This window comes from Marmota monax, unplaced genomic scaffold (genome assembly GCF_021218885.2).
Source record: "Marmota monax isolate L192 unplaced genomic scaffold, Marmota_monax_Labrador192_F-V1.1 WCK01_AAM20220418_F8-fsc00321, whole genome shotgun sequence".
Taxonomy (NCBI): Eukaryota; Metazoa; Chordata; class Mammalia; order Rodentia; family Sciuridae; genus Marmota; species Marmota monax.
In genome coordinates, this window is record NW_026694856.1 from 148,300 (window position 1) to 175,838 (window position 27,539).

The following is a 27,539-nucleotide window of genomic DNA, read 5'->3' on the forward strand; positions in this document are numbered from 1 at the left end:
GCAAACAGGGTGTGAGAGAAAAGAAGGAATGAAAGAAGATGTCTAGATTTGTGGCTTGAGCAACTCGTAGTGGTGCAATTCACTGAAGTGTAGAGAACTTGAGAAACAACACATGGAGGAGAGGGATCAAAGTTCTTTAGAAACATTCTGAAGAGACTATTAGACATCCCAGTAGGAATGTCCGTCAGATAGCCTGCTGAGCCCTGACCTAACTCCTTAATCATTGTTTATGAGCATAAGTAAATAATGGTTTGGAGAATATCTCCACTCTTCTTTCTCTCTTTAATCCATTCTAAACTGGCTTGTGTTCCTTTGTCTCAACTACAGAATTTGCTAAAATCAAACCACCCATTGCAGCCATGTTGTCATTCATAATCCAGCAGTTTCCTCTCTGTCTTGATCATATTCAACTCATAAACACATTGGACAAGGATTACCACTTCATTTTTTCATGTACTTTCCTCTCTCGGATTCTGTGATCCTATTCTCTCTCAGGTAGACTCTTCTGCTCTACACAATGTGGACTAGGGTTCCTCAGTGGTACACAGTTCCTATGTCATAAGTCTGCTTCCCTGGCAGAGATGGCTAGGAGTTCGACCTTAGCTAGCCATTTCCTCCCTCCATGAATTCACGGCCTTTGCATGGATGCTGTGGTGGTCAGATGTATTACACAGAAGCTCAAAGTTTAAGATAAAGTATGCTAGGTGGGGGCGGAGAGACAGAGCAATAGCTAGAATGTCAGGTTAAAAAGGACTTTCCTGGACATCTATGGGTGATAACTCAAGCATATTAGCAACTGATGGGAATATTACAGAAAAGTGGAAGAGATGGATATTACAAAAGAGAAGTGTGACTGGGATCCAAAGAGAAGAAAAGGGATCCAGAAAAAGGGAGGGCTGGCATTTAGTGAAGTAAGAGACACTCCTTCACAGTGCAAGATTGGCAGGAGTACCCAGAGGCACTCCCATGGATTTGTTCAGTCCTCTTTGCTCACTTCTCTTATCAGTGAGGCCCTTCTTAACTCGCCCTTCTTAAATGACACCTTTAGTACTCCCACTCTACCTTCCCTGCTTATTTTTGTCCATAGTGTATGTTTGTGTGTAGAATAAAAATATGCATTGCCCCTAGCGTTATCTACACCATTGCGTTGTGTTTTGCTGTTGCTTTTGTGGTCAATAGAATATAATCTTGATGGAGACATTTGTCGTGTCTTTTAGCATCTAGAGCAGTGTGTGGAACACAGCACATACTCAGTAAATGTCAACGGAGTGAGGGAATGAATGGATAGGGGAAGAGTGTGCCTAAGCGATCTCTAAAGTCAGAGGGGTACTGAGAGAATGAGATGCTTGAAACCCAGATGTTGGAAAGTGACACAGGTGGTTGGTGAGAACAGAATTAGAATTAGGTCTTAGGAACTCCAACCGCAGTCCCTCCTCCCTTTTTTGCCTGTGGCCATGATCAAGTTACAGAACCTCTTTGAGCCACAAGTATTAGCACCTTTTGAATAAGAATTGAGTGCTCCGAAAGGACTGGCTCTTCTTTTCCACGCCGATTTTCTCTAACTTGCTTGATTTCGGTTTCTTAATCTATTCCCGGTCTTTTCTCCATAAAGTCTGAGGAAACAGGAGGGTCCTGGGTCTAAGGACACAACTCCTGGCTGCAGGCGCTGAGCATGAGTCCAGCTGCGGTTGCCCAGCAAGCGATGGGATGGGGCGGGAAGGGGCGGGGCGGGGCGCGACCGGCCAATCCCGGTCCTGTCCGAACCTGGCTCGGTCCGTGCATAAGTCCATCTGTCCGTTAGTCTGTCCAGAGCCATGGCGAAGCTGACGGTGCTCACCCTCATGGGGCTGGGACTGGCGCTTTTCAGAGATCACCGGTCTTCTTACGAGTAAGTTGGGTCGTGGTGAGGGCTGCAACCCTTGTCCCTCCCCTAAACCCCAGTGTGGTAACACCCCCATTCCCAAAGTAGGGTCCAGGCTCTTAACAGAAAATACAGACCTGGGCTGGATACATGTCCTACAGAGGTTTCATCAATGTTTGTCCAGCTATCATGTGCCACTTGTAAACATACCCTTGCTCATGGTCTGAGAGATGGGACAAGTCATTGGCAGTGGTGAGTGGGTCAAGTTGTCAGTGTCATGAAGATCTGCGTGCTTTGGCTACAGATTGACTTCTCAACCTGGCTTTTAAAAAAAGGGTGGAGGGGGATAAGGGTTGGTGTTTCATGAATTAGGGAAAGGACACCCCCCCGTGGTGGCTGCCTGGTCACAGCACAAAGCTTCTGGCCACGGAAAATCTCAATTGGAAGCCACATGGAGGGGGACAATCTGCACGCAGACCTAGGTAGGTAGGAGCAGATGCTCCCTGAAGTGGTCCACCTGCTCCAGTGGGTGCCAGGCAGGGAGGAGAGAACCATGATGCTGCAATTGATGTCCTAGGTTCTAGATCTTCCCTCTGAATATGAGAATTTGAACAAATCACTTCACATCTCTAAATCTCAGCTGCTTCAATAAATTGAAATTGATAATACACACTCCTATAGGAAGCAACTAACACTGAGCTTGGGACATAGTAGCTATTCAATAAATGTGAGTTCCCTGCTTCTCTTTATTTAATAAGGCATTAAGGTGCTATGGAGGATGGTAAATTTTTGCAGGTGTTCAAAGTTTACAGATCATCCTACTCCCAGAGGCTTAGTCAAATAAGTCTTATTTACTCTGAAGTAAAACATTAATATAATGGAATCTTTTGGATTTTTAAAATATCTTATCACCTTACAGACTAATACATAGAAGCTTACATTCAGAATAGGTTTTTATGAATTATTGTGGAATTTTCTTCTAATTACTGCTATTTTTGAAATCACAAAATATTAGAAAAGTATTTGAAAAAAGTGTAATTAGTAGTTCAGGCTTTTAGAAGATGTAAAAATTAGCATGTGAATTTTCATTGATCACGGTACTGTTTGCTGCCAATGGGTTTATGCAGAGAGATATAGAGTGGGTACCGAGCTTCCTGGAGTAGTCCAGTCAGGGGAAAAAAGGAGACTGCACTTCTCTCCAGATGGTCCTAAAGCCTTGCTACTCAGAAGGGTCTATGGGCTAGCTGCATGGGTGGTAACTAGGAGTTCCTGAATGTGCAGAATCTCAGTGCCCTCTTCCCTTATACTATTGAATCTGATCAGCGTTACTTAACGAACTCCCAGGAGATTTTTATGCACTTCTCTTCATATTTTGTCATTGTCCATGCTAGAACCAGAGCAAGAGATCCAGGACAATCAATAAATGACCTTTATCCTCATTTTAGAGATAAGGTACCTGAGTCTCCAGAAAAATCATGAATCTGCCCAACATAGAAAATGGAAGCAATGATGTCCTGAAGCCTTCATCAGGAGCAAGCCAAACTCGCAGAAAGGCACAACCTTTAAAATTCAGAGATGGCTATATGTTTGTGTGTGTTGGGGAGCGGGAGGGACTCACAAGAAATTATACAGGGGGAAACTTGTGGAAGCATACAAGGGATGCCTGCAGGGATTTCTTGAGCTTCTGAGGTGGGAGCTCTCAGAAGAAGAAATTGAGAATGCTCCTCTGGGGCACGAATCCCTAACCCGTCATTGTAGTCAGCTGCATATAACTTTGAGAGGTACATACTGCACAAGCCCAGGAAATGCCTAGTACAAGACAGAAATAGTACCCCTCGTGTGCAGGTCCTGGAGGCGCTCATTCCTAAATGATTCATCATGATGCATGAATCCACTGTTTCCTTTATTTAGAAGGAATCCACAAAGCTAGCATGAATCTTTCAATGCATTTCTGCCACTCAGGCTTGTTACAGGCAACACACTGTGTGGATAGAGGGTGGTGACCCTGAGTCAGATCTCCTTTCTCCAACTTTCAAGCCACTTTACCACTTTACACCAAGAAAATTTGAGCCTTTTTCTTCACCTGAAAATTATGGAATAATAACCCACATTGCAGTAGCATATATATAAAATCTGCTGCTTAATAAGTGCCCTATAGGGTCTGGAGTTGCGGCTCAGAGGTAGAGTGCTTGCCTAGCATACGTGAGTCACTGGGTTTGATCCTCAGCACCACATAAAAATAAAATAAAGGTATTGTGTCCACTTATAACTAAACAAATATTTTTAAAAATAAGTGCCCTATAATTGTTAGCTTTTATACTTGTCATATATGATTTCAAAAATTCACTTAGGAAATCCAATGAATGATACCTGAATATTACCTTACCTCATTGAAACCCTAGGCTAAGGATAAATAACCTACCAAACCCTCCAGTCTCCCCTATCAATGCATCCACAGCATTTTCTCCATCTGATGTTCTAGCCTAGCAATGCCACAAAACAATTCAGTGGACATCTGCCAACCCCTCCCACTTGCAAAGTGCTGCATTGTGCTGGAAGTCATAGAAATCAATATGATAAAGCATTTGCTCACTGATTTCAGAGTGGATGGGGAGCAACAAGACCAGAAACTGATAACTGTAAAGCAACAGAGCAAGAGACTTGAGAGATATGAAGGTGAAGGTTCATGAGCATAAACTTAGGAGTTACTAATCCTGTCATAAAAGAAGCTGTAGAAAGTTATGAGGATCCTGGGTGTCCCCATAGATAAGGAAGTAAAGGGCCTCCTTGGATGGAGGGAAAAGAGTGAGCAAATGAAAAGGGGTATGAAAGGGATATAGGGAACAGAGTCCTAGGTATCATGTCACCTAATTCCAAATCCCAACTCTGCTCTTTTAAGCAAAGCAATGACATGTAAATGACTTAGCTTCTCTGTACCTCAGTTTTCTTACCTATAAAACAAGGAAAACACAAATCTTTGTCTCAAACGTGGCTAAGGAGATTAAATGAGGAAGTATGTGTGTGAGAGCTCTTAGCACAGGGCTTGGTGCATAGTAGGTCTTAAAATGGAATTATTGAATGAACAGAGAGTGTGCCATGAAGCTACAGAAAATTGACAGCTAAGGGTGACTGGCCTGAGTTCCAGATTGGGTTTCTTAATGCACAAGGAAAACTCCTGCTTTCTTTGGCTGGAAGCCAGGGTATATTTGCACTGAATAGTTCACAGTAAAGGTTGTGTGCTTTCTAGACAGAGTTCAGAGGCTTGTGAATCAAGGACATATCTCAGTATTGAACTTTATCTCTTTGACCTGGAACATTTGAACTTAATCAAGATATTTCCTGATAATTTGAGAAAAAGATAGAACAACATGAGTTAAATTACAGTGACACAGGCCAAATGAACCTCAACGGGCTTCTTCCAGCTGTTTACTATTGTTATTTGTAAATTTTGCCTTGTTAGGGGGTTGAGTGTAGATTTGCATTTGTACTTGCATTCCAATCCCAGTTTAGACATTACATAACTATATGGTATTGGAAAGCCACTGATGTTAGTCATCTGTAACCCAGGAAAACAACCCCTTAGGGAGGTGTTTGCAGGTTGAATGAGGGTATGCACAGCACCTGAACTATGGTGTCAGTGATATCCTGTTGTGATATGACTCCTTTGGGTCACAAATTGGAGCCCAAGGCAACTGGGAACAGGTTTAACACCTCCTTGCCTACTGTGGGCTCTTGCTAACTGTGATTATTGCCATTTCCAAGCTAGAGAGCATCTGCGGGGTGGGGGAGGGAAGCCTGAACTAGAAAAATAGCTGAACAGGTCTACCTTTCTCCATACTCAGTGAACCAATCACAGTTAACAAACCTTGTGAACCAGGCAGCCTGCTTATTCCTTCCTGTGTGGTTTTAAGTCTTTTTTTTTTTAAGTTAATTTGGCTATCTTGGGCTTTTTTCACAAGTTTTGGCCTATTCAACAAATTCATATCCTTGGATCCCTCCTCCTATGTCACTCTCTGTGTTGTCCTTGGTATGACTTTAACCCTTAACCTCTTGAACCCTACCATCATCATTGGGGTTCCTTGGCGGCACTCCATGAATATTCATTATGTTTCCCCCAGACTAGTGTCTTTCGTAGTGACAGCTCTCAAAATCAGTGTAGTAGATCATGATCAACATTTTTAAATAAATGAAGTAGATTTGAGTAGAAAAGTTAAGAATGCATACATAGATTAGGGTAAGTATCATTTTGAGATACTTGGTTTAGGGGTGTGTGTGTATGTGTGTGTGTGTGTGTGTGTGTGAGAGCATGCGCACACATGCATGTTTGTATCATGTAAAATGCTTTTCTTAATACAATTCTAAATCTGCAAAGTTTGTGAGCCCCTACTCTATTATAAATTTTAACTTTCCCTTTATTGCAAACTTTTGTGATTATGACATGGGATTTCTGGGTTGTTTTTTTTTTTTTTAAAGACTGGGTCTTGCTATGTTGCCTAGGCTGGACTCAAACTTCTGGCTCAAGTGATCCACCCACTTCAGCCTTCAAGTAGCTTGGACTGCAGGCAAGCTCCACTGTGACCAGTTCTGATTTCCTTTTTAGTTTCCTAGGTCATAGGGCAGATCCCAACTTCTCTTTGAAGTCTGTTTTCTAATTTCATGTTTATCACTCAGGGAGCCACAGTCTCTTAGCAGGCCAAACTATCTCTCCTATTTGTTCATCTCTGTATCTCTAGCACCTGGCCTACTGGTTCTCTACCAATTGTGCATCCAAAGAACTGTGGTGGGCTGGGGATGTGGCTCAAGCGGTAGCGCACTCGCCTGGCATGCGTGCGTCCCGGGTTCGATCCTCAGCACCACATACAGACAAAGATGTTGTGTCATACAAAGATGTTGTGTCCGCTGATAACTAAAAAAATAAAATAAAATAAATAAATATTAAAATAAAGAACTGTGGTGCTTTTACACGGTGGATTTATGGGCTCCCTTCCTAGCCTATTAGGCCAGACAATCTTAGCAGGTGGGTAGAGTTGATAGTCAATGGCATGATAATAGGAACATCTAAAATCTTTTTCTTAATGAACAAATGAAAGATCAATTGCCCTCAAATTCTTACATTCTGTATCATGTTGATAAGAATTTTACCCAAAGTGTCTGGTCACCTCCAGCCCATCACCCTGTGAGACTGTGACTATATGATATCATTTGTTCATATATATATTAATCTCTTGGCTGTGCTAATGTCATGGTCCAATTTTTTCAAATGTCTCATTCATATCTTTGCTATGTATAGGCAGGCTGCTGGTGCTTTGTTCTAGCATCTGTTCATGTTTCCTTTGTCCTTCATTCAAATATTCCCCTATGATTTTTATGTGCTTGTATTTAATAAGTTGTTTGTGTGTAAATGTGTGCATTTTCATACATGCAGGCTTGTGTGTGTGTGTGTGTGTGTGTGTGTGAGAGAGAGAGAGAGAGAGAGAGAGAGAGAGAGAGAGAGAGAGAGAGAGAGAAATGCTTTTTTATAGGCTGGACTTGGGTATGATTTTATGAAGTGACAAAGCCTTTAGATACACCTACATTTTTCAAGTATTAGTCTGAAAGCAGATGCACAGTCCAAGCTGTGAAACCAGGCTGGGCAAATGGATAGGAAACCTGTCAATTGTTCTAAAATATCATGGGTGAAATTGGAACCATGTTGCCATTTGACCCCAACTATCCACCTTGTATTTCTTACACAATTAAAATAGTTCCTGTTCCTACAAAAGTGCATGAAGCAGACACTATATATCCCCTTTGTATATCTGTCCATCTCTGCACATAGGAGCCCTTACCCAACTAAATGTTGTATCCCACGCTCCCCACTGCTCTGACCTTGCATGGTAGAATTATGGGTGTTGGGGACCGCTGACTCTGGGATTGCCTCCAAGACGAAGAGCAGTTAAGAAGAACTTTGTGGACTGCAGTTTAATTCTGAGAGTTTCATCTGTTCATTCCTTTCTCCCTCCTAGAGAACGACTTAATGCTTTCCGTGAAGTGAAACCTGTGGAACTTCCCAACTGTAATTTTGTTAAAGGAGTCGGTATGTATGTGAGAAGAGAAGGTGTCTCATCTGAACTGCTAGTATATCATCTTGCTATTTATTTTGTCCGTATGCCTGTTTAATTTTGTTCAAAAAAACATTGTTGACCCAGGAGATTTTTATTAAGTCAGTAGTTAATTACAGAATACCATGTCTTTTGACTTTTGTCTTCCCCAACATATTGCCAATGTGTTGGCCGTTTTGATTGTTTGTTTTTGTTTGGTCAATAGAGCAGAAACAATAGTCAGAGCCATGTATGATTTCATGGTAATATAACCTGAGCAGAAAACAAAAGAAGGAAAGAAGAGGAAGACAAAGTGAGTAGAGAATGTATATATATATATATATATATATATATATATATATATATATATATATATATACATTTTTTAAGCTCTCACAGGCCTTGGTAATTACCATGAGGCTTTTCTCCTCATGTATCTCTTTTAAAGTTGGAAAGGAAAATTTCCCCAGAACCTCTCAGCAGATTTCCCCTTAGATCTCATTAGTCAGAGCTGAAGGACAGGCTGGGGCCCTAGCTGCAAAGGAAGCTGGGAAAGCAATTATTGGCCTCCATTGTGGGAGGCCAGCTTGTCAGCAAAAAGAGAGAACCAGGAGAAAGCGACCCACAGAGTGTCCCAGAGCTCAACGCCTCATCTGGTTTCAACCAACCGGCTTTGTTATTTGAGGACAGTTTGCTTAATTCACGTTTTGGTTATTGTTTTGGGTGGGTGGTGTTTTTGTTTGTTTTTTAGAATTATTTATCTCAGTTGACTACAGTTCAGAAGGCAATGCCAGAACACTCATTCAGTTAGTATCATTAAACTTGGCCAGATATCTGAGGGCACAATATTTTTCTAGAAAAATATGTTATTAATATCATATATCACAAGGCATTTGAAAAGCATACATCTCTGTTAAAAGTATGAATACAAAAACAAGTAGTTTGTTTGTCCCTAGATTAATTAAAATTTGAAAATTTTACGTCTATTGAGAGCATGACAAATTTGAAGGGAGTCACATTTTATTGACATATTAATTGCAACTGCATATTCTCAATCGTGCCCTTCAATAGACGAATGGATAAAAAAATGTGGCATTTATACACAATGGAGTATTACTCTGCATTAAAAAATGACAAAATCATAGAATTTGTAGGGAAATGGATGGCATTAGAGCAGATTATGCTAAGTGAAGCTAGCCAATCCCTAAAAAACAAATGCCAAATGTCTTCTTTGATATAAGGAGAGTAACTAAGATCAGAGTAGGGACGAAGAGCAGGAGAAGAAGATTAACATTTAACAGGGATGAGAGGTGGGAGGGAAAGGGAGAGAGAAGGGAAATTGCATGGAAATGGAAGGAGACCCTCAGGGTTATACAGTGGAGGGGGTAGAGAGAGAGGAGGGGAGGGGAGGGGAGAGGTGGGGAGGGGGGAGGGTGGAGGATGGGAAAGGCAGCGGAGCACAACAGACACTAGTATGGCAATATGTAAATCAATGGATGTGTAACTGATGTGATTCTGCAATCTGTGTATGGGGTGAAGGTGGGAGTTCATAACCCACTTGAATCAAAGTGTGAAATATGATATGTCAAGAAATTTGTAATGTTTTGAACAACCAACAATAAAAAATTTTAAAAAATAAATAAATAAATAAAATGTATCCCCATTTAAAATTTAATCAAGCACTTGGAATTTACTTGTATTTCTAATATAATATATTTATAGTAATATATTAAAATATTTCTTACATTATTAAAATATACTTAATAACAATGATATAGTAAAAATATTTTTTATATTTCTAATAAAATGTATTTATATGATAATATATTTCTAATATGGTTCTCAAACTGTTTAATTGATATTGGAGCTATTAATAAGGAGCTATAAAGTATCAATATATATTTATAGCTTGCATCTTTTAAAAAGACCACAGGCTTTTTTCAAATAATCACATCTTTTGAACATTTTGTGAATGTTCATGAGCTTTACTTAAGAGGTTTCAGATTCTGAAGACAAAGTTCTAGGACATCATTTGAAATAAATACATCAAGTAAATTTTAATTACACTTGTTACAAATATTAACATTTTATAAATTTCCATACAGTTGCATCAATTCACCAATTTGAATGAAAGGACGAATTATTCTGAACCTATCAAAGAAAATCTAATATATATCCTCATTTTTGAATCAAAAGTGTTGAAGAAATGTATCTTCAATTTTCTGCAATAATATGAGCAAACTATACTCTCTTCTGCAGAAGCGGGCTCTGAAGACATAGAGATACTGCCTAATGGGCTGGCTTTCATCAGCTCCGTGAGTGTTTTCTTTCAATTATTGTGTTCTAGAACAATTTCTAGGACTGGTCACTTAAGTCTTTCACTTAGGCCTTCTATGTACCAATGTCCACTTTCAAGTAAAATGGAGTCATCTGGCTTTCCCAGATGACATCTCCCACCCCGATGTCATGGTCATATATGCATTTGCTACAGGTGATGAGAGGTTTTGTGTGGGGTGAGCTGGTGCAACACGTGGCTTCCAGAGTCTTCTGTGGACCTATTGCACCAGGCAGTTAAGAGGCTTCCTGTGTGGCCCTATGGCCCAGAGCAGAGAGTGTGAATCCATATGCCTCCCACCACCTCTTGTCAGTATTTGATGTTAGTAATGTGCCTGCTTTTTCTCCACCATGCTTTTAAGGGATTAAAATATCCTGGCATAAAGAGTTTTGAGCCCGATAAACCTGGGAAAATACTTTTGATGGACCTGAATGAAGAAGATCCAGCAGTGTTGGAGTTGAAAATTACAGGAAGTAAATCAGATTTGTCTTCATTTAACCCTCATGGGATTAGCACATTCACAGATGAAGGTAACAATGCTTACTGTTGACTGAAAATCAAAAGCAAAAAAAAAAAAAAACCCATGCCAGCAAATGAATATTTCTTCTCATGCAACCAAAGCTTAATTATGAATAAAGTTCTTATATTTGGGCTTTTGAACCATTTCTCTATGTTAATTAAATATATGAAAGACACATGCTTGAAAATGCTAAAATATTTAAGATTTGCAAAGCTCCTAATTTAAAAAAAACACCAACATTTACATTATCTATAACTATTATAACATTCAGCCTTAATCATTATAGTTTTTTTTTTATTTATTTTAAACACTTTGAAAGGCCCAGGTTATTTACAGGAATAGATTTTTGTCTGAGGTCAGTCATCTGTGACATGTAGATCCAGGGACAGAAGGTCACCAGGGCCAGCTTTCCCTCAGCCCTGCCACCCTCAGTGCCCTCTGCCCCTGCTGACTCTGTTCAGGCTGTTCCTCAGCACAGCATGTTCTCCCCTCCCTTGTGACTTTATCCCATTTTTCCTTCCTGTGTACTGTGCTGCCATATCCTTGACCTCTATAATAATCTTTAACCTCAGCTGCACCCAGAAACACCTGGGGAGTTAAAAAAAAAAAAACGTCAAGGTGCCCTGGCCCTGGCCCAAGAAATTCTGAGTTCATTGGTCTGAGGGAGGTCTGGGAAGGAATACTTGTTAAAAGTTGTCCAGGTGATAAAAAATGTCCAGGTGATAAAAAATGTCCAGGTGATGACAACATCTGTACTCACTGCCTCCATTTCCTCATCAGATAGCCCCTCATTCAGCGCTGCTTCCTGATTGTCCCCACTGTGGGTGGCTAAAATGGCTGCCTTGAAATCCATCAGTGAGGTCCTTGTTAACAAACATCCTTTTCCTCCCTCCCTCCTTCCTTCCTCCACCTCACTTTTCACTGTTGACCGCTTTCTCCTTCAAGAGAATTGTCCCTCCCTGATTTGCCACTCACCTGTCTTGGCTCTGTCCCTACCAGGGTTTTCTTCTCTTGCTCCTGGTTTTGCCACTCGTTGCTGGTTCTTTGGGCAGTCGCCCCCAGAGGTTCAATTTCATTTTTTTCTTGCCGCTTTACTTTCTCTATTTCAAAAACTTTAGACCAGGGCCATTCTAGGAGAATATCTACAAATATGGGTTATTATTGCTATTTTCTTATCAGGTTTTCAATTCCATCACTGAAGGTAGTAATACATACTTGTTTGGGTTCCTTTCTTGAAGTCACTTGAAATTCAAAGTGTTGAAAAATAAATATGTATATTCATGGTCTTTCTATGGTCTCTCCACCCATTCACCACTATTAAATTTTTTTAAAAAAAATTTTCAGGTGCAAAGAAATATAATGTTTGATATGGGTATGCTTTTTAGAATAAAATGGGGGTGATGTTACACAGATTCTCCTATAAATTGCTTTTGCACTAAACACTGCATCATGATTCCTTTTTGTGCCAGTGCATTTAGAGCTAGTTCACTATGGCCACTCAAGATCCAGCTGGAAGAACAGTAATATAGTCCATTTGCTATTTAGCTGATTTCCATGTTTATGCTCATTACAAACAGTGATGAAAGAAACTTTGTGGGGTTTTTGGTATTGGGAATTGAACTCAGGAATGCTCAACTCCTGAGTCATATCCATAGCCACCCCCCTTTTCTTTCTTTTCTTTTCTTTTCTTTTTTCTTTCTTTCTTTCTTTTTTCTTTTTTCTTTTTTTTTTTTTTTTTTTTTGAGACAAGGTCTTGCTAATTGCCTGGCCTCACTAACTTGCTGAGGCTGACTTTGAGCTTGTGATCCTCCTGCCTCACCCTCCCAAGCTGCTGGAATTACAGGCGTACGCCACAGCACCCAGCAAAAGAAATATTCTTATACATGGATCTTCTGTGACTCTTTCCTTGGGATGAATTTCTAGAAGTAAAATCTGCTGCAAGAAATAGGAATCCGGGTTTTCATCCTTCTTTGTATTTGATTTCTGACCAACTCATTCACTAGCTCTCACCAGGGTCTTATGTGCTTTCCTTTCGTCTCTCTCAGTTTCAACCTCCTAGTCCAGCCCCTCTTCTCTACAATCCTGAATTACTGCTGTAGTCTTAGATCATGCTATTCCTTGACTCCAAGCCTCCAAGGAATAAGCCTTGAATCCTCACCTAATCTCTGACAAGGCTTATCCTGCCTTTCTACCTCTATGGCTTCAGCTTTGCTACTCTCTCTTTCTTTCTCTCTGTTCCAATCATAGCTTCTCTATTAAGTTAATGTGTCAAAGAAGCTCCTACCTCAGGGTCTTTGCACATACTCTTCCCTCAGCCTGGAACACACTTTCCCCAGACATCCTCGTGTTTTGCTCTTTTATGTCATTTAGGTCTTTGCTCTAACATCACTTCATCAGAAACAACATCCCTGACTCCTAAGAAGAACACGTCTCATAACCCCATCTCTTTATCCTGCTTCGTTTTTCCTTTGTAGCATTTCACATAAACATTTAGCATTGAATATAAACACTTATTGGCTGAATAGTTAATCAACATCATTTTAGCTGGCTTCTCTGTTCAGATCTCTACAGTTCAACCAATTTGATCATGTCAGAGGTTTCCAAAGACTTACTACTGCTTCATAAGGTAGAGATCAGAATCTCACATCACTTACCGACTCTGATCACACCTCTTTGACCTTTTAGACCAGTGTCCTTCATGTCCCATAGTCCCACAGAGGCACAGAAGTTGCTTCCATTTCCTACCACCTCTGTGATGTTCTTCTTTCACGGTATAAACTATACCTGAGCCCACCTTCTCCTAGACAGTTTCCACATCTCTATCCCTTCTATGTCAACTCTGTATTTTGCAGAGGCCATTTGGACTAGAAAGCTTATTACGCTCTTTGGAGTTTTAGTGTCAGTGATGCTCATTCTTAAATTGAGAGTTTTTCTCCCCCTCTAATAGAGTTTGGAGTTTTTAGAGACTGTCACTTGTTCCTCCTTTAGCCACTTTTCTTTGGAGCAATCACGAATGTTCTCTCTACCAAGAGATGAAAATATTCCATCTGCCTGACATCCTAAGTACTAGTTGGAGGTGGGTTGAAATTGCTTTTTGGAGACAGAGCTGACAGCTGAAAGCTCAGTTAATGTTTCAATTTTTGTTTTTAATCTTCTCTCAGATAATGCTGTGTACCTGCTGGTGGTGAACCATCCAGATTTCAAGTCCACGGTGGAGGTGTTTAAATTTCAAGAAGAAGAAAAATCACTTTTGCATCAGAAAACCATTAGGCACAAACTTCTGCCTAGGTGCTGAGATAGCTCATCTTTGTCTTCTCCTTTAGCAGCAGTGAATGGTTCATCCACGTTTACTTTTTCGTTGTGACCAGGGCATATTCAACTCTCCCTTCCCCTAACCACAAAGAGTGTTTTTCTGCAGAATATTCTAACAACTCTTGCCCCTCAGAGAAGCCCATTCTCTTATTAGCTCGTTTCTCAGGCTGGTTGGATGCTGGCTCCTGGCTCCTGGTTTTAAGATCTCCATCTAAGCTTTTACAAAGAAAAAATTCTGCCCCTCTCCAAGCCCAGACTCAGTATTCCAAACCCAAAGAGGCTTTATAGACGAATTCCACATCTTGAGCTTATTTATTTGTTTTTATTTTTTAAAAAATATGGTCTTAGTTTCTACAAATTCAAAATGCATATCTAAGAGAAGACCCCAAATCCAGTGCATCTAAATCCTGCCTTTGTTGGCTCAACTGCTGTTTGGTTGGGCCCAACTCCTGCAGTAGCAGATCTATGGGGACACTCAGCACTGTACTAGACTCCTCCACAATATAACACCAGGAGAAAGAGAAACACCCACGGATTCTCAATCCTGGTCAACCCAATCCAAAGTCAACTTCCTCACTTGCCTTATGAATATTTGTTTTTTGAGGCTAATATGGGTTTAGCACAACAATCTCACACTACCTTCCAAAACAATGATTACTTCCTAATTATTACAATTTTTTAGAATCCCCAAATTCCTGCATAATTGAAGTAGAGCATTCAACCTCCTCAGTATTTGTAAACCTAGAGTGGTACTCTTTGCAGGCACCTAGGAAAGGGATTGGCACATAGGAAACCAGTGCCTCTTCCTCTCCTTTCTTATCTGATGGTTTTGAGGATGAGAAAATTGAGACTTAAGAGAAATTGAGTTACTGCATGAAGATTGACCAATTAGTTAGCAGCCAAGTAGAAAGGAAGGCCAGGGGCTTCTTCTGTAACCCCTAGATGAGTTCAAAGTTCAGAGAACAGATTTGGGGTGGAAGAGTTCATTCAGAGAAGATAATTTGTAAAGAAATGAGATCATTGGGTATTTGAAGAATGTAAAGTATGGCAAGATCTAACATAAGGAAAATAAGTAGGATGGCAAAGCTGAATGACAATAATAGCAATCACAACTTAATAAACTTCAGCTCTAAATCAGTTCCCGCGCTAACCAATTTGAACTGATTTTTTAGTGACTTTTTATGAAACTCTCTGTAATTGAGTGCTATTATCATTCCCGTTGTGGATTTAAAAACTTTGAGGCTAGAGGATTTGTTAAGATGCCTCCAAAGACACCATTAGTCAACAGTGGAGCTGAGATTATGGTCCTGACAGTGTGAGTTCTAAAGTACTTTCCTGAACGTCTATGAAATAGTGAAAAATTATTTGATTTGTTTCAACATTTAATCTTGGAAACCTCATGTTTGTCCATTTTTCCAGATTAGGAGTTTTTTCTTTCTTTTCTTTTTTTTTTTTCTGGTCAAGTTGCAAAGATATTGGTCTTCGGCAGCATAGAACCTGACTAAAAGTAACTCTAGTGCCACAATTAAATAGAATTTAGCCACATGTACTTTTGCTCTGTGGTTGATGGTTGTTTATGCTATTACTATTCCAATTACTTCAGCCTGCTATTATTAGTAATGTCACAACTATTATTATTGTTGGTCACTTACCATATGCCAGGCATGGTGACAAGGCCTTTATACTCATTTTATTTCACTCTTACCCTAGCCTTTCAAGGTACAGAGAGAAAACTGACATTCCGAGAAGTGGCTCAAAGTTTATTGACACACTCTGGTGCCCTGTTGTGATGATAGCAAGCAGGGTCAGGACTCAAGCAGAGTTTATCAGATTTCAAAGCTCTTGCTCTAAACCATTCCATTCTGTTGCTCTTTATGAAAAGCAGGCAAACGGTAGGAAAGCATACTAATTTCAGAAATTTATTTTTTTTTAAAAAAGAGAAAGTAGAACCAGCTTGCAGATTTATGTCTGGAGCCTGTACTAATCCTAAACCCCTAGACCCTTTTTCATGTAGTAATAGTGACTCCCACTGATTGAGGATTTATTGGGTGTTAGGCTCCTGGCAACGCACACAACAGGCATTGTCTCATTGTAATTCCCACTGCAACTCCACAAATTAAGATTTTGACCCTTGGTCTTCTACTAATGAACTGTATGACTTTGGGAAAATCACTTAACCTCTCTTAACAGATGAGAAAACTGAGGCTCTGCATGCTTGTCTCATTGGCCCCAGAGCCCAGCGCTGCGTCAGAGCTGATACACTGGCCATTACGCACCCTGCAATAGAGCAAGGATAATTTTCTCTCAGATCATGGCCCCGGGGAACTTCCATCACCTCAATCAGCAAAGAATGACTCACTTATGTGTTTGCTATTGTACCTATTAAAGCAGAAAAATAGACTCATATATCTTACATTTTCAGAAACAGAGAGAGAATCCTAATAGGAAAGAAAATAGGCAAGCATCCTATTTCTGAACTTTCTTGTTCATGGACATCTTATTCCATTGAGAATCATAAAACTTTAAGGCTGGAAGATAAACCAGTGTATCATCCTCGTTTCACAGATAAGGAAACTGAGGCCCTGACACGTGAAGGATTGATTTTCCCTAGATTGCAAAGCTAAGGCAGCAAAGATTTAACTAAAATGTGTTGCCAGTTCAGTGGTTTTTTTTTTTTTTTTTGGGGGGGGGGCGGGTTATTGTTTGTTTGTTTTTCATTGCCTTAATCTAAGGACTGATTGGAGCCAGTTCCATCTTGCTCTGACAATTATGCTATGGACAAATTTAAATGATCACTGAATTTATACCCACACCATGCCTCCTCTTTTAAGATATAGCTCATAGGATTTTTATGTTACAGTGCTATAATGACCTTTTAAGAGTTCATAAAACAATTTATTATCTTTAAAAAAAAAACAGTTTTTAGTTGTAGATGGACACATACTTTTGTTTTATTTATTTATTTTTATGTGGTGCTGAGGATTGAACCCAGAGCCTCACACATGCTAGGCAAGTGCTCTACCACTGAGCCACAACCCCAGCCCACAATTTCTTATCTTTGAGGATGGGAGAAGTAGGACTGCTTTCACATTGATTCTGTGCCATTATAGCTAGAGTGAAAGCTCATCCCATATCTTGATTTAGGAATAGACATGAATGAATGCCAGCTCCCAAGCCTGCACTGTACAGCACCTTCACCTGTATATATTATGTGTTTGAACTGCAGTTTGAATGATATCGTCGCTGTGGGACCTGAGCATTTTTATGCCACAAATGATCACTATTTTATTGACCCATACTTACAATCCTGGGAGATGTACTTGGGTTTAGCCTGGTCATATGTGGTTTACTACAGTCCCGATGAAGTTCGAGTGGCGGCAGAAGGATTTGACTTTGCTAATGGAATCAACATTTCACCTGATGGCAAGTATGTGCACTCTTTACATCGTAATGGATTTATCTGGGTTCTCAGTAGATGTCTTTAGCATGCTGTAGTCATTTTGAAATGACTTGATACATATTGTCTTAGGAAGATGAAGTTAGAAAAAAAAGTAAAATATCTTAATCCTTTGAGAGTAAAATTTATCAGATCAAACATTTACATTTTGTGAAGATGTACTGTGTTTTATTTAAGGGGGAAAAAGTACATTTCAAGAGAGGAAACCATAATAAACATTTAATATTACCCAAACAGCTTTATTTTGAAGGAAGATTTTTTGGGGTGTGTGTGTACTAGGATCAAACTCAAGGGCACTCGACCACTGAGCCACATCCCCAGCCCTATTTTGTATTTTATTTAGAGACAGGGTCTCACTGAGTTGCTTAGCACCTTGCTTTTGCTGAGGCTGGCTTTGAACTCACAATTCTCCTGCCTCGGCCTTCCAAGCTGCTGGGATTACAAGTATGAGCCACTTTGCCCAGCCTGAAGGAATATTTTTGAGTATATAACAAAATTAACAATACATAGGAACACACACACACACACACACACACACACACATATATATATATATATGCTCTGCGACAAGACGAGGAACATCAAAATGTAAATTAAGCACTGCTTTCTTCAACAAGAGAGTCTTCAATGAAAGGAAAGAGTTTTCTTAACTCAGCAGCTTGCTTATCTCATGGCAACCTTGCAATGAAAATATTATAATATATAATAATATTATTTATAATATTACCTATAATATTATAATATTATCTCATGGCAACCTTGCAATGATGCACAGAGAAGCATAGGTCTAGGGGCCACACTGTGGTCATCCACAGTATGGATATATATACATGAAATTAGGAAAAAAGTAAAATATCTTAACCCGTGTGTGTACACACACACACACACACACATCCAATATATTTTATAAATATATAAGATACATCCAGCCATCTACACCCTTCCTCATCTTGTATCATCAAGGATTTCAGAGTGTTCTCTTAGAAGAAGAAGCACGGACGCTTTCAATTATTCATATTGTCCCCTGGCTTTAACAATGAAAGACAATCATGCCATCATATCTCTTCTTGTTTTTGGGGTGCACTGTGCTTTGCTAACCAGCAGTCTTTTGGGTATGTGGTGTTTCATTCTGAAAAACACTAAGCCCGCAGGGTTGGGACAGGCTCAGGACAAAGGGTGTGGAAGACTTTTCTCTCTCCAGGCCAAGCATCCTGACTTCTCTCATATTTTCTCTGGCCTAAAACAAGGGACTGCTGCTGAGGGGCTTTTCTGCAGCTTCCTGGAGGGACAACACTCTGTCCTCTAAAATGCAGAACCTAGTTTCTCTGCAGTGTATTGGTAGGCATAGTACTAATGTAGAAAAATAGGGTTAGTTTAGGAATTGAACATTTTCATCCATATATAGGAATATAAATATGAATATATGTAAAAATATACATGAAAGTATTTAAATGGATATAACTTTGTGTATAGCTATTTTTCTTTTGAGATAGATGTTTCCAATTTGTTTTAGTTATAGTTTATGATTATGAAACTGAATATAAATGAAAATTTCTGAGCAGGAATTTGGTTGCTGTGGGGGTATACTCATAGACATATGAATTTATATAAACATATGTAGGAATATATATGTGAAAATATACATATGGTTATTCAAACTAAAAAAAAAATAAAATAAAGTTTAAAAATACAGAACCTGGGACTCACCTCTACATTGAAAGTTATCTGTTGCTCCCAGAAATTAAGAGCTCGTGTTAGGGCTGATCAGGGATTAGTAGGTTTCCACTTTTAGGATTAACTTCTCAGAGATGAAACCCCTTTGTGTGCTGTGAACTCATTGAGCTCTTTCAGAATTTAGTGCTTTGAGATGTGTGCCGTTTTCCAGTCTCTAGGCAAAGTTCTTCCCCAGGAAGAGTTATTACAACTCCCTGTAACCTTCTGAATTACATTAACTCAAGCACTTTGATGCAGTTCTTGCTTCTTTGAAGGTATGTCTACATATCCGAGTTGCTGGCTCATAAGATTCATGTGTATGAAAAGCACGCTAATTGGACTTTAACTCTGTTGAAGGTAAGATGTATTAACACTATAAGTTTGCAAAGTGATAATTAGATTCTAATTGATTTGTGAAATTAAAAGTGAGGAAAAAAGAATTGTCTAATTGAAGTGGGTGAGAACCCATTTTTCACTTCGTTATTAAGAGCCGTCTGCATCATTTTGTGTCTGTTGTTCACTTTGACTCAATTGCAGAGCGAAAACAGCAGGCCGCACCTCACCTGGGAGACTTTGATTCTTTCTGTTCTAGTGAATTTAAGTTTGGATTGCGTTCACAGGTCCCTTCTCTCTCCCTTTTCCTCCTTTCTTTCTCTTTTTCTCTCCCCTTTTCTTTTATCCTCTCTGTTGATGGAAAAGCCAAGAAATAGCCTCAGGACAGGACGCTGTTCCTTCTGCTTGGGAACATATCTCCATGGCTGCCTCTGTCATTTCTGTCCAGTTTTTACTGAAATGTCATCTCAGCAAGACCCTTCCTCATCAGATAGTCTACCTGGGACCCACCCCCACTTATTTCCTAACTCTTCTACTGCTTATCGTTGCTTTCAGCATTTATTACCAACATAGTGTACATTTGGCATGTCTTCTTTATTATCTGCCCACCCCCTGCCCCACACTCAAGAATGTAGGTTCCGCCAGGACCGATTTTATTTTTCTTTCTATATAAAAATTTTCAACACTCAGTAGACATTCAACAAATACCTGTTCAATTAATATGATAGGGCTGGGTGAGGGGTTCACCCTCTGCCCCCATCAATTCTGGTCCAGATTGAAGGTTTGGGTCAAAAGGGGTAAAAAACACAAAGGAGAGGAAAGAAAAACTATGAGCAAGGTGGACCATTCTGACAGCAGCTCTAGCCCTGAAAAACCACCTGGCACTGCTGTCCTGCTGCCCACACAGAGTGAAGCACTGTCACCGCCAGTCTTAGAACTGTGCCCATCAACACTTTCAAGCGCTGTCATGACAGGCCTCACTCCGAGAAAATTACCTTGAAACGACTTCAAAGTAACATCGTGTTTGACATTAAAAATCACTGGCAGGACTAGTTCAGTATTAGCTGAAGTAAAATGGAACTTTGCACACTTATACTGGCTGAGGGAATAAAAACAGACTGTGGTTTAACAGTAGGTACTTCTGTAAGCTGAAAGTTAAAGAATTTTGTAGCAGAACCCAATCCAAGACACATTCCACACAGAATGTTGGGTCCTGCTCCTGCCCAGGCCAGGTTGAAGGCAAGCCTTGTTTTCAGATTGGGATCCCACTTTGGGCAACAGACCATGCCTGTTTCACTTCAGAGCAACCAACCCAGCAGAGGCCAACCCCGCAAACATAATGCTGATCTTTCTCTTGAATGATCATATTCATTAACATCTCAGAATGCCACATAATTTGATAAAGTAGCTGAGGCCAATTATAAAGCTTATGATGGAGCATGTTTATGCTTATGTCCTTCCAACATGTGTTATACCCACACAATGGAAGATTATTTGGCTTCAAAAAGAAATGATTTGGTAATCTTGGCGGCTCAGGAGGCTGAGGCAGCAGGATCTCAAGTTCAAAGCCAGCCTCAACAAAAGCAAGGTGCTAATAAGCAATTCAGTGAGACCCTGTCTCTAAATAAAAAGTATAAAATAAGGCTGGGGATGTGGCTCAGTGGTCAAGTGCTCCTGAGTTCAATCCCTGGTACCTGCTTCACCACCAAAAAGAATGATTTTCTGACACATGCTACACTGTGAATTGAATGAACTGTGAAGACATTAAGTGAAATAAGCTAGGCATTAAAGGAGTGATATTGTGATTCCAATGATCTGAAGTACCTATAACAGGCAAATTCATAGAAACAGAAAGTGGAATGGTGGTTACCAGGGGCTCGGGGGAGGGGGGGAAGACAAATGGAGAGTTATTGTTTAATGGTTACAGAGTTTCTGTTTGGGATGCTTAAAGTTCTAAAGATGGATGGTGCTGATGGTTTCATGACATTGTAAACATACGTATGTCATGGAGTTGTACACATATAAGTCAAGATAGCAAATTTTATGATATATATATATATATATATATATAGATAGATAGATAGATATAGATAGATAGATATAATGATATATATAGATAGATATAATGATGTATATATATATATATAACAATAAAAATAATTCTCCCTTTCCTCCCAAAAAATATTATAAGACTCAATGAATTAGTCTTACCTCAATGAACTTCAATTTTCTAAAAATTGAGATATTTATTAACAGAGAATACGGTTTTTCCCACAGAGAATAATTTGTTTTAAGGAGAGGAAAATCTTCTCCACTTGTCTTTATGAGACTCTGAGGTGTGATACACATGCCCACTCTGATGAGTTGGGATGGCTAGGTATTACATGTTTGCAAAGCAACAGCTTATTTACAGACCCAGGACGAGCTTCCCGCTGGACCAGCAGCTCTTCTTTGGTACTGCTGGGTACTCTCCAGGTGCTGAGCTCCTCACAGAGCATGTGGTAGGAGCTCAGTCCTTGTGTGGAATGGGTGGGACCCCAGGCTCCTGGGTCCTTTCTCGACTTTCACCTCCAACTCTCATTTCACCTGGCTTTCAAGCACCATGGAATTTGCCAATTGGCTGTACCCCATCCAAAGACAATAATGGATCGCTGAGACTCACGTTTTCCTTACTTAAACAATCTAATGTGTCAGGGCAGAGTGCTGACATTGGGACAGATGCAGGGAGGGTGGAAGAGGAAGTCTGGAGCTGATCTTGACCAGGGGGTGCTTGCCCAGCCATCTCCTCTGGCTAATCTTGCCTGTTTCCAGGCTAAGTAGGGAGTGCCGACCCTGCGTGGCAGTGAGAATGAAGCTCTGCTGAGCCCTCTAATCCCTTTGAGGACATGTGGGGACAGCTCTCATTTTCAGTAGGAAGCAGAGGGCCTTGTTGGCTGTCTGCAGGTCTGCAGCTGCCTACCCACGCTCTGGCCTTTGCAGTGAGTCACGACCAGTTATTTACGGGGTCCCTGGGCACTAAGGTACGCAGTAGATATTGTTTCTCTGATGAGAGTTAGAGGTAAACAAATAGATGGGGTTTCTTTCTGGTAGAAGGCAGCCAAGATGATGAAGGGTGGAATTAAGAATCGTTGCTATTATTTATGATACTGGTACAAAGCCTCGACAGCAATCTGGGCAGTCATCACATGCTTGCAACTTATATTTAGAGAATAAACAGCAGAAGAACAGGGAGCTGAATAACATTAAGAAACTGAAGAACAAACTTTTCCTCAACTCCAAAGCAAAAATTAGACCCTGGGTGATCATTTCTTCGATGGCGGCACAGCCTGTGATTAGCCATGAAAGACCCTACATTTCATCCATGTTCACATCAGAAATGGATCTACATTTTCTGGTTGTTTTATGAATTCTTACAAAAATATCATTTGCACATGCCATTTTAGAAGGAATTGCTTTATGCTGCACTTAAAACTTGAAAAAAAAGTTTTAGATTTCGGCACAGATGTTAGTACAAATGATTTTATTTAACTTTTAACAGTCTTTTTTTTTTTTTTTTTGCTTTCTGAATCTTTCCCCATCTGTCCTGGAAACCAACAAAATACTAGTATAGATAGAAGGCCAGAGGAATCAGAAGAATTCCTTGAGTGCTATTAGAATGGTATAGAATTATTGTGTCCCCAGAAGCAGCCATGTAGTGACCAAGTATGAGAGGATACCTTTCCCTGGCATATTGCTGCACCACTTCTCAATTTTTCTCACTCCCTATCTTTTGTTCTTTCCTTGCTCTTAAACTTGGAAGTCCCTCGACTTTGACACACTTGTGGATAACATATCCGTGGATCCCGTGACGGGGGACCTTTGGGTTGGTTGCCATCCCAATGGCATGAAGATTTTCTTCTACGACCCAGAGAATCCTCCTGCCTCAGAGGTTAGTTTGAAAAGCGAAGTAGATCAATGACCTTATTTCCAGCTACTGTTTTGCAGCAAACATAGTTCTCAATTCTATGTGCAATAAAAAAGGGGACATGGATAGGTGATCCAACTGATTAGAAATAAAAAGGACTTTCAGACATGTTTTCCTCAGGGTCTAGATAGGAAACAGATGGTACATTTAAACTGGTTATTTTGAGGGGAGTTTAATAAAGGTGTTGTTTACAAAGAGGTGGGCATAGTGTAGAGACATTAACCAGGGATAACCTCAGGGCTAGCAAGTGGGAAGGAAATGACTAAAAATCAAGAACAAGAAGGGAGCAGTGGGGCTGGGCTTGTGGCTCAGTGGTAGAGCGCATGCCTTGCACATGTGAGACCCTGGGTTCGATCCTCAGCACCACATTAAAATAAATAAATAACTAAAAATAAAGATATTGTGTCCATCTACAACTAAAAATTATTTTAAAAAAATAAAGATGAAAGGAGCAGTGGACTGGTGATGTAGCTTGGTAGTAGAGGGCTTGATCTCTAGCACTGCCAAGAAAATAAAAATAAAAAGGAGTGGTGGTGTGGTGTGGTGTGTGGAGAGGGTCATTTGAGAGGAACGGCTTGTGGTTGAGGGATGTAGCCAACCAGCAGCAACACCACAGGGAGGTGGCTGAGCGTAATTACCTCAGCTCCCTCTCAGTCTGACCACTGCTGCTGCTTTGAGGCTAAGAGCACAGGAGTCTCCTTCAAAGTAGGCCTTGGTACAAGTCAGAGCAGAGTGGGGTGTGGCCTCTAGGGCTGGGTTGAGGAACCCCAGCATTGGATGAGTCCATATCTTTATTTCAGTAATGAGTTTCTCCAGCTTGGAAATTCTCAATCGTTTTAAAAACATAATCGTGCCACACTACAATGGTTTAACTCTTTGTTACCTGCCTTCCTCTTCAGCTCCCCCTTCCTGGGTGTCAGAACTGTCTCTCTCAATTCTGTGGCAGATTGGCTTCAGGACCCTGTGGTTACAAAATTCACAGAGGCTCAATCTCTTATATAAAACTGAAAAATATTTTCATGGAACCTATACACATCCTCCCATGTAGTTTAAATCACTCTAGATCACTTATAATAGCTAATACAATATAAATGCCATATAATAGTTATGCTATGTTATTTAGGAAAGAATGACAAGAAAAAAAGTTTATGTGTTTAGTACAGACATATTATTTTTTTCCAATATTTTTCATATGAAGCTGATTGGATTTGTGCAGATATGGAATCCAGGGATATGGAAGGCTGTATACATACAAGTCAATGTAGTGGACCAGTCCTAAAAGCACAATTAGCCATCCTCTCAGAATATTCCCTAAAGATGGGGACATAAATCATTTGCTAGAATTTGTTTTGGCTTAGAAGTCCTCTTCTTCCACTTTTGTTATAATACTGAAAGATTCCATTTTTTTTTTTTTTGGTCCATGATCTTTATTTAGCAGACTATTCTGCAGTGCAAATAATAAGAATCTGAAGCTCACTTTACCATAGGCATTTGGACTTTGACTATCACCTACCTGGTGTTTTCTATTTTGAGTTTTCAGCATATGCTAAGTGTCATTATTATTTATATTGAATACATGATATTGTTTTTTGACATTTATCTACCTCAGTGTTTTAAAAGCTTAGGTTTAAGTCTGTCTCCCAACCAAAAAAGGAAGGAAAAATGACTGTATCTCCTGGATTAAAAAACAAACAAACAAACAAACAACAACAACAAAAAAACCCACAAAAGTGGATTTCCAGGGCTGGAGTTGTGGCTTAGTGGTAGAGCGCTTGCCTGGCATGAGTGAGGCTCTGGGTTTGATCCTAGGCATCACATATAAATAAATAAATAGAACAAAAGATCATTGACAACCAAAAAAAAGTATTAAAAGTGGACTTCCGGGGCTTGGGATGTGGCTCAAGTGGTAGCACGCTCTCCTGGCGTGCATGAGGCACTGGGTTCGATCCTCAGCACCACATAAAAATAAAATAAAGATATTGTGTCCACGTAAAACTAAAAAACAAACATTAAAAAAAGTGGATTTCCAATTTCCTATCTTTTCTTTCTAGGTTTACAGGAAATTCTGATCATGGTTAATGTCAATCCTTTGTGCCTTTTACTCATTTTTAGCTATTAGGATTGCTGAGTGGCGTGTTACATAGAATTGAAGGAATGTATGCCGGGGTGTGTTCACTGTTTAGAACTGAACAGAATGTTAGATTCTAATATGTTCTTGCTTGTTAGCTCATTTGGTGAACTCGGGGCATTTGCTATACCATGGATGTGGTTTGTTTCCTGGAAAAAAGTGTTTCCTTTCTAATGATGGATCTGGTGAGGAATAGCAAAAGGTAATAACAATCCATTATCTAATGTTCTTCCCAACCGAAAAGCAATTTAGTCTTATTAACAAGAAACTGAGTTAAGCCAGGGTACACCACCATTTCCTTGAAGTTAACACTGTATTTTAAACACTATGGCAATTTCCAAAGACATCTGTCTTTGGTGCCAGCTATTCTAAAGAAGTCATTTTGAATGCCCCCATTGATCCTTTCATATTCACGCACTGGCCTACCTGGACAGCCATATTTGGTGTTCTGTGTGTAGACATCCTTTCTTCAAGTAATCATACTTTATCTTAGTTGAAAGGGAATTTAGAAATAATCTAGTCTCACCCATCTCCTTCTATAGTTGAGAAACAAATGGTAAGCAGAAGATCCAAGACATGACCCAGGTCTCCCCCTTCAATGTAATGCTTTCCATATTAGGTCAAATCATATAAAATGGCTATTTTTGTCAGCCAGCAAGAATGATCAAATGTTTGTATTTCATGTGAGTCTAATACAATGCCGCAGTGGTGCTGATGGTGCAAATTCTTAACTAAGTGAAGGAAGTTGAACTTATAAAATCTTATACATTTGGAGATTGGACCTTAAGTTCAGAAGAATGGTTCAGTGTGGTACAGAAAGGTGGTTTGGTGTCGGGAGGGTGTCATATTACCCTCTGCCCCTTGCCTATATTTAAAAGCCAGGAATTAAGGGTAAGCATCCAAATTCCTAGCTCATCTAAAACTATATAAACACATACCTGAATTCCAGCATGGTAACCATTCCACTGTTGCTGAGTAATGGTCTCCACTTTTCCCTAACACCTCACACTCAGGCTATGCTTCTCTTTCACATTTCTTGTCTAGTCCCTGTAGGTCTGTGTGCTCACTACCCTTGTTAAAGATCACATGATCAAAAACTGACAGTTTTCAAATGGGGAAACAGGTTATCATAAATATAGAGTAATTTTGGTACAAAATACCATAGATGTAACTCTATGAGGTAATATGGTTTCTTATGGAGAAATGGCTCCATGCTTTGAGTTGTTTTAAGTAATTTTTAAAAAATGTTAAGCTCACATTATTTCTTTGGTAGGTGCTTCGAATCCAGAACATCTTAACAGAAGAACCCAAAGTGAAACTGGTTTATGCAGAAAATGGCACAGTGTTGCAAGGCTGCTCAGTAGCCTCCGTGTACAAGGGGAAACTGCTGATCGGCACCGTGTATCACAAAGCGCTTTACTGTGAACTCTAACAGGACGACTTGCCAGAGTCATAGAATGCGGAGGCCCATCATTTCCACCAATTGCCACAGTCTAAGGGGCTGCAGTGATCTCCATTGATGTCAGTTGCATATCATGAGGCTGAGAGCAAATCTGGAGAGTGAGGCTCTTTTGACAATACACAATCCAATTAGTCTTGGAATACTTGGAAATCTCATTTACCAGTGGAAAATTATTATTAAATAATAATTTAATAATAATTAAATTATTAAAATGGCTAAATTTATTATAACAATTATCAGGTCTTAAATAATCTTACTGTATGTTACTCATTAGGAACTTTCCCTAAAATGGATTCCATGAAAGTGTCTTGCTGCTTCGCTAATTCATGTTCAGAGAACCAGAGAGCAGGATGAGCTGTGTCACAACTCCAGTT

The 27,539-nt window shown here is 39.8% G+C and overlaps 1 protein-coding gene across 2 annotated transcripts; it reads left to right on the top strand.

The window, feature by feature from the left end:
* Positions 1–1,756: 1,756 nt before the first annotated feature.
* Pon1 (paraoxonase 1) lies at positions 1,757–27,401 on the top strand. Of its 2 annotated transcripts, XM_046426366.2 has the most exons (9): positions 1,757–1,888; positions 7,867–7,937; positions 10,201–10,256; positions 10,638–10,806; positions 13,958–14,084; positions 17,335–17,535; positions 19,554–19,635; positions 23,411–23,539; positions 26,977–27,401. In XM_046426366.2, exons 1-9 carry the CDS (start codon positions 1,815–1,817, stop codon positions 27,133–27,135), a joined length of 1,068 nt encoding a protein of 355 aa, XP_046282322.1. In that variant the 5' UTR covers positions 1,757–1,814; the 3' UTR covers positions 27,136–27,401. The 2 variants fall into 2 exon arrangements, with proteins under 2 accessions (XP_046282322.1, XP_046282323.1); XM_046426367.2 differs by lacking the exon at positions 23,411–23,539.
* The last annotated feature ends 138 nt before the right edge of the window (positions 27,402–27,539 follow it).

Bases quoted from the DNA above. Each gene is read 5' to 3' on its own strand.
- Pon1 (XM_046426366.2), top strand. From the start codon at position 1,815: ATGGCGAAGCTGACGGTGCTCACCCTCATGGGGCTGGGACTGGCGCTT. The intron at 7,938-10,200 runs GTATGTATGTGA...TCTCTTCTGCAG, and splicing joins TAATTTTGTTAAAGGAGTCG to AAGCGGGCTCTGAAGACATA. The intron at 10,807-13,957 runs GTAACAATGCTT...ATCTTCTCTCAG, and splicing joins TAGCACATTCACAGATGAAG to ATAATGCTGTGTACCTGCTG.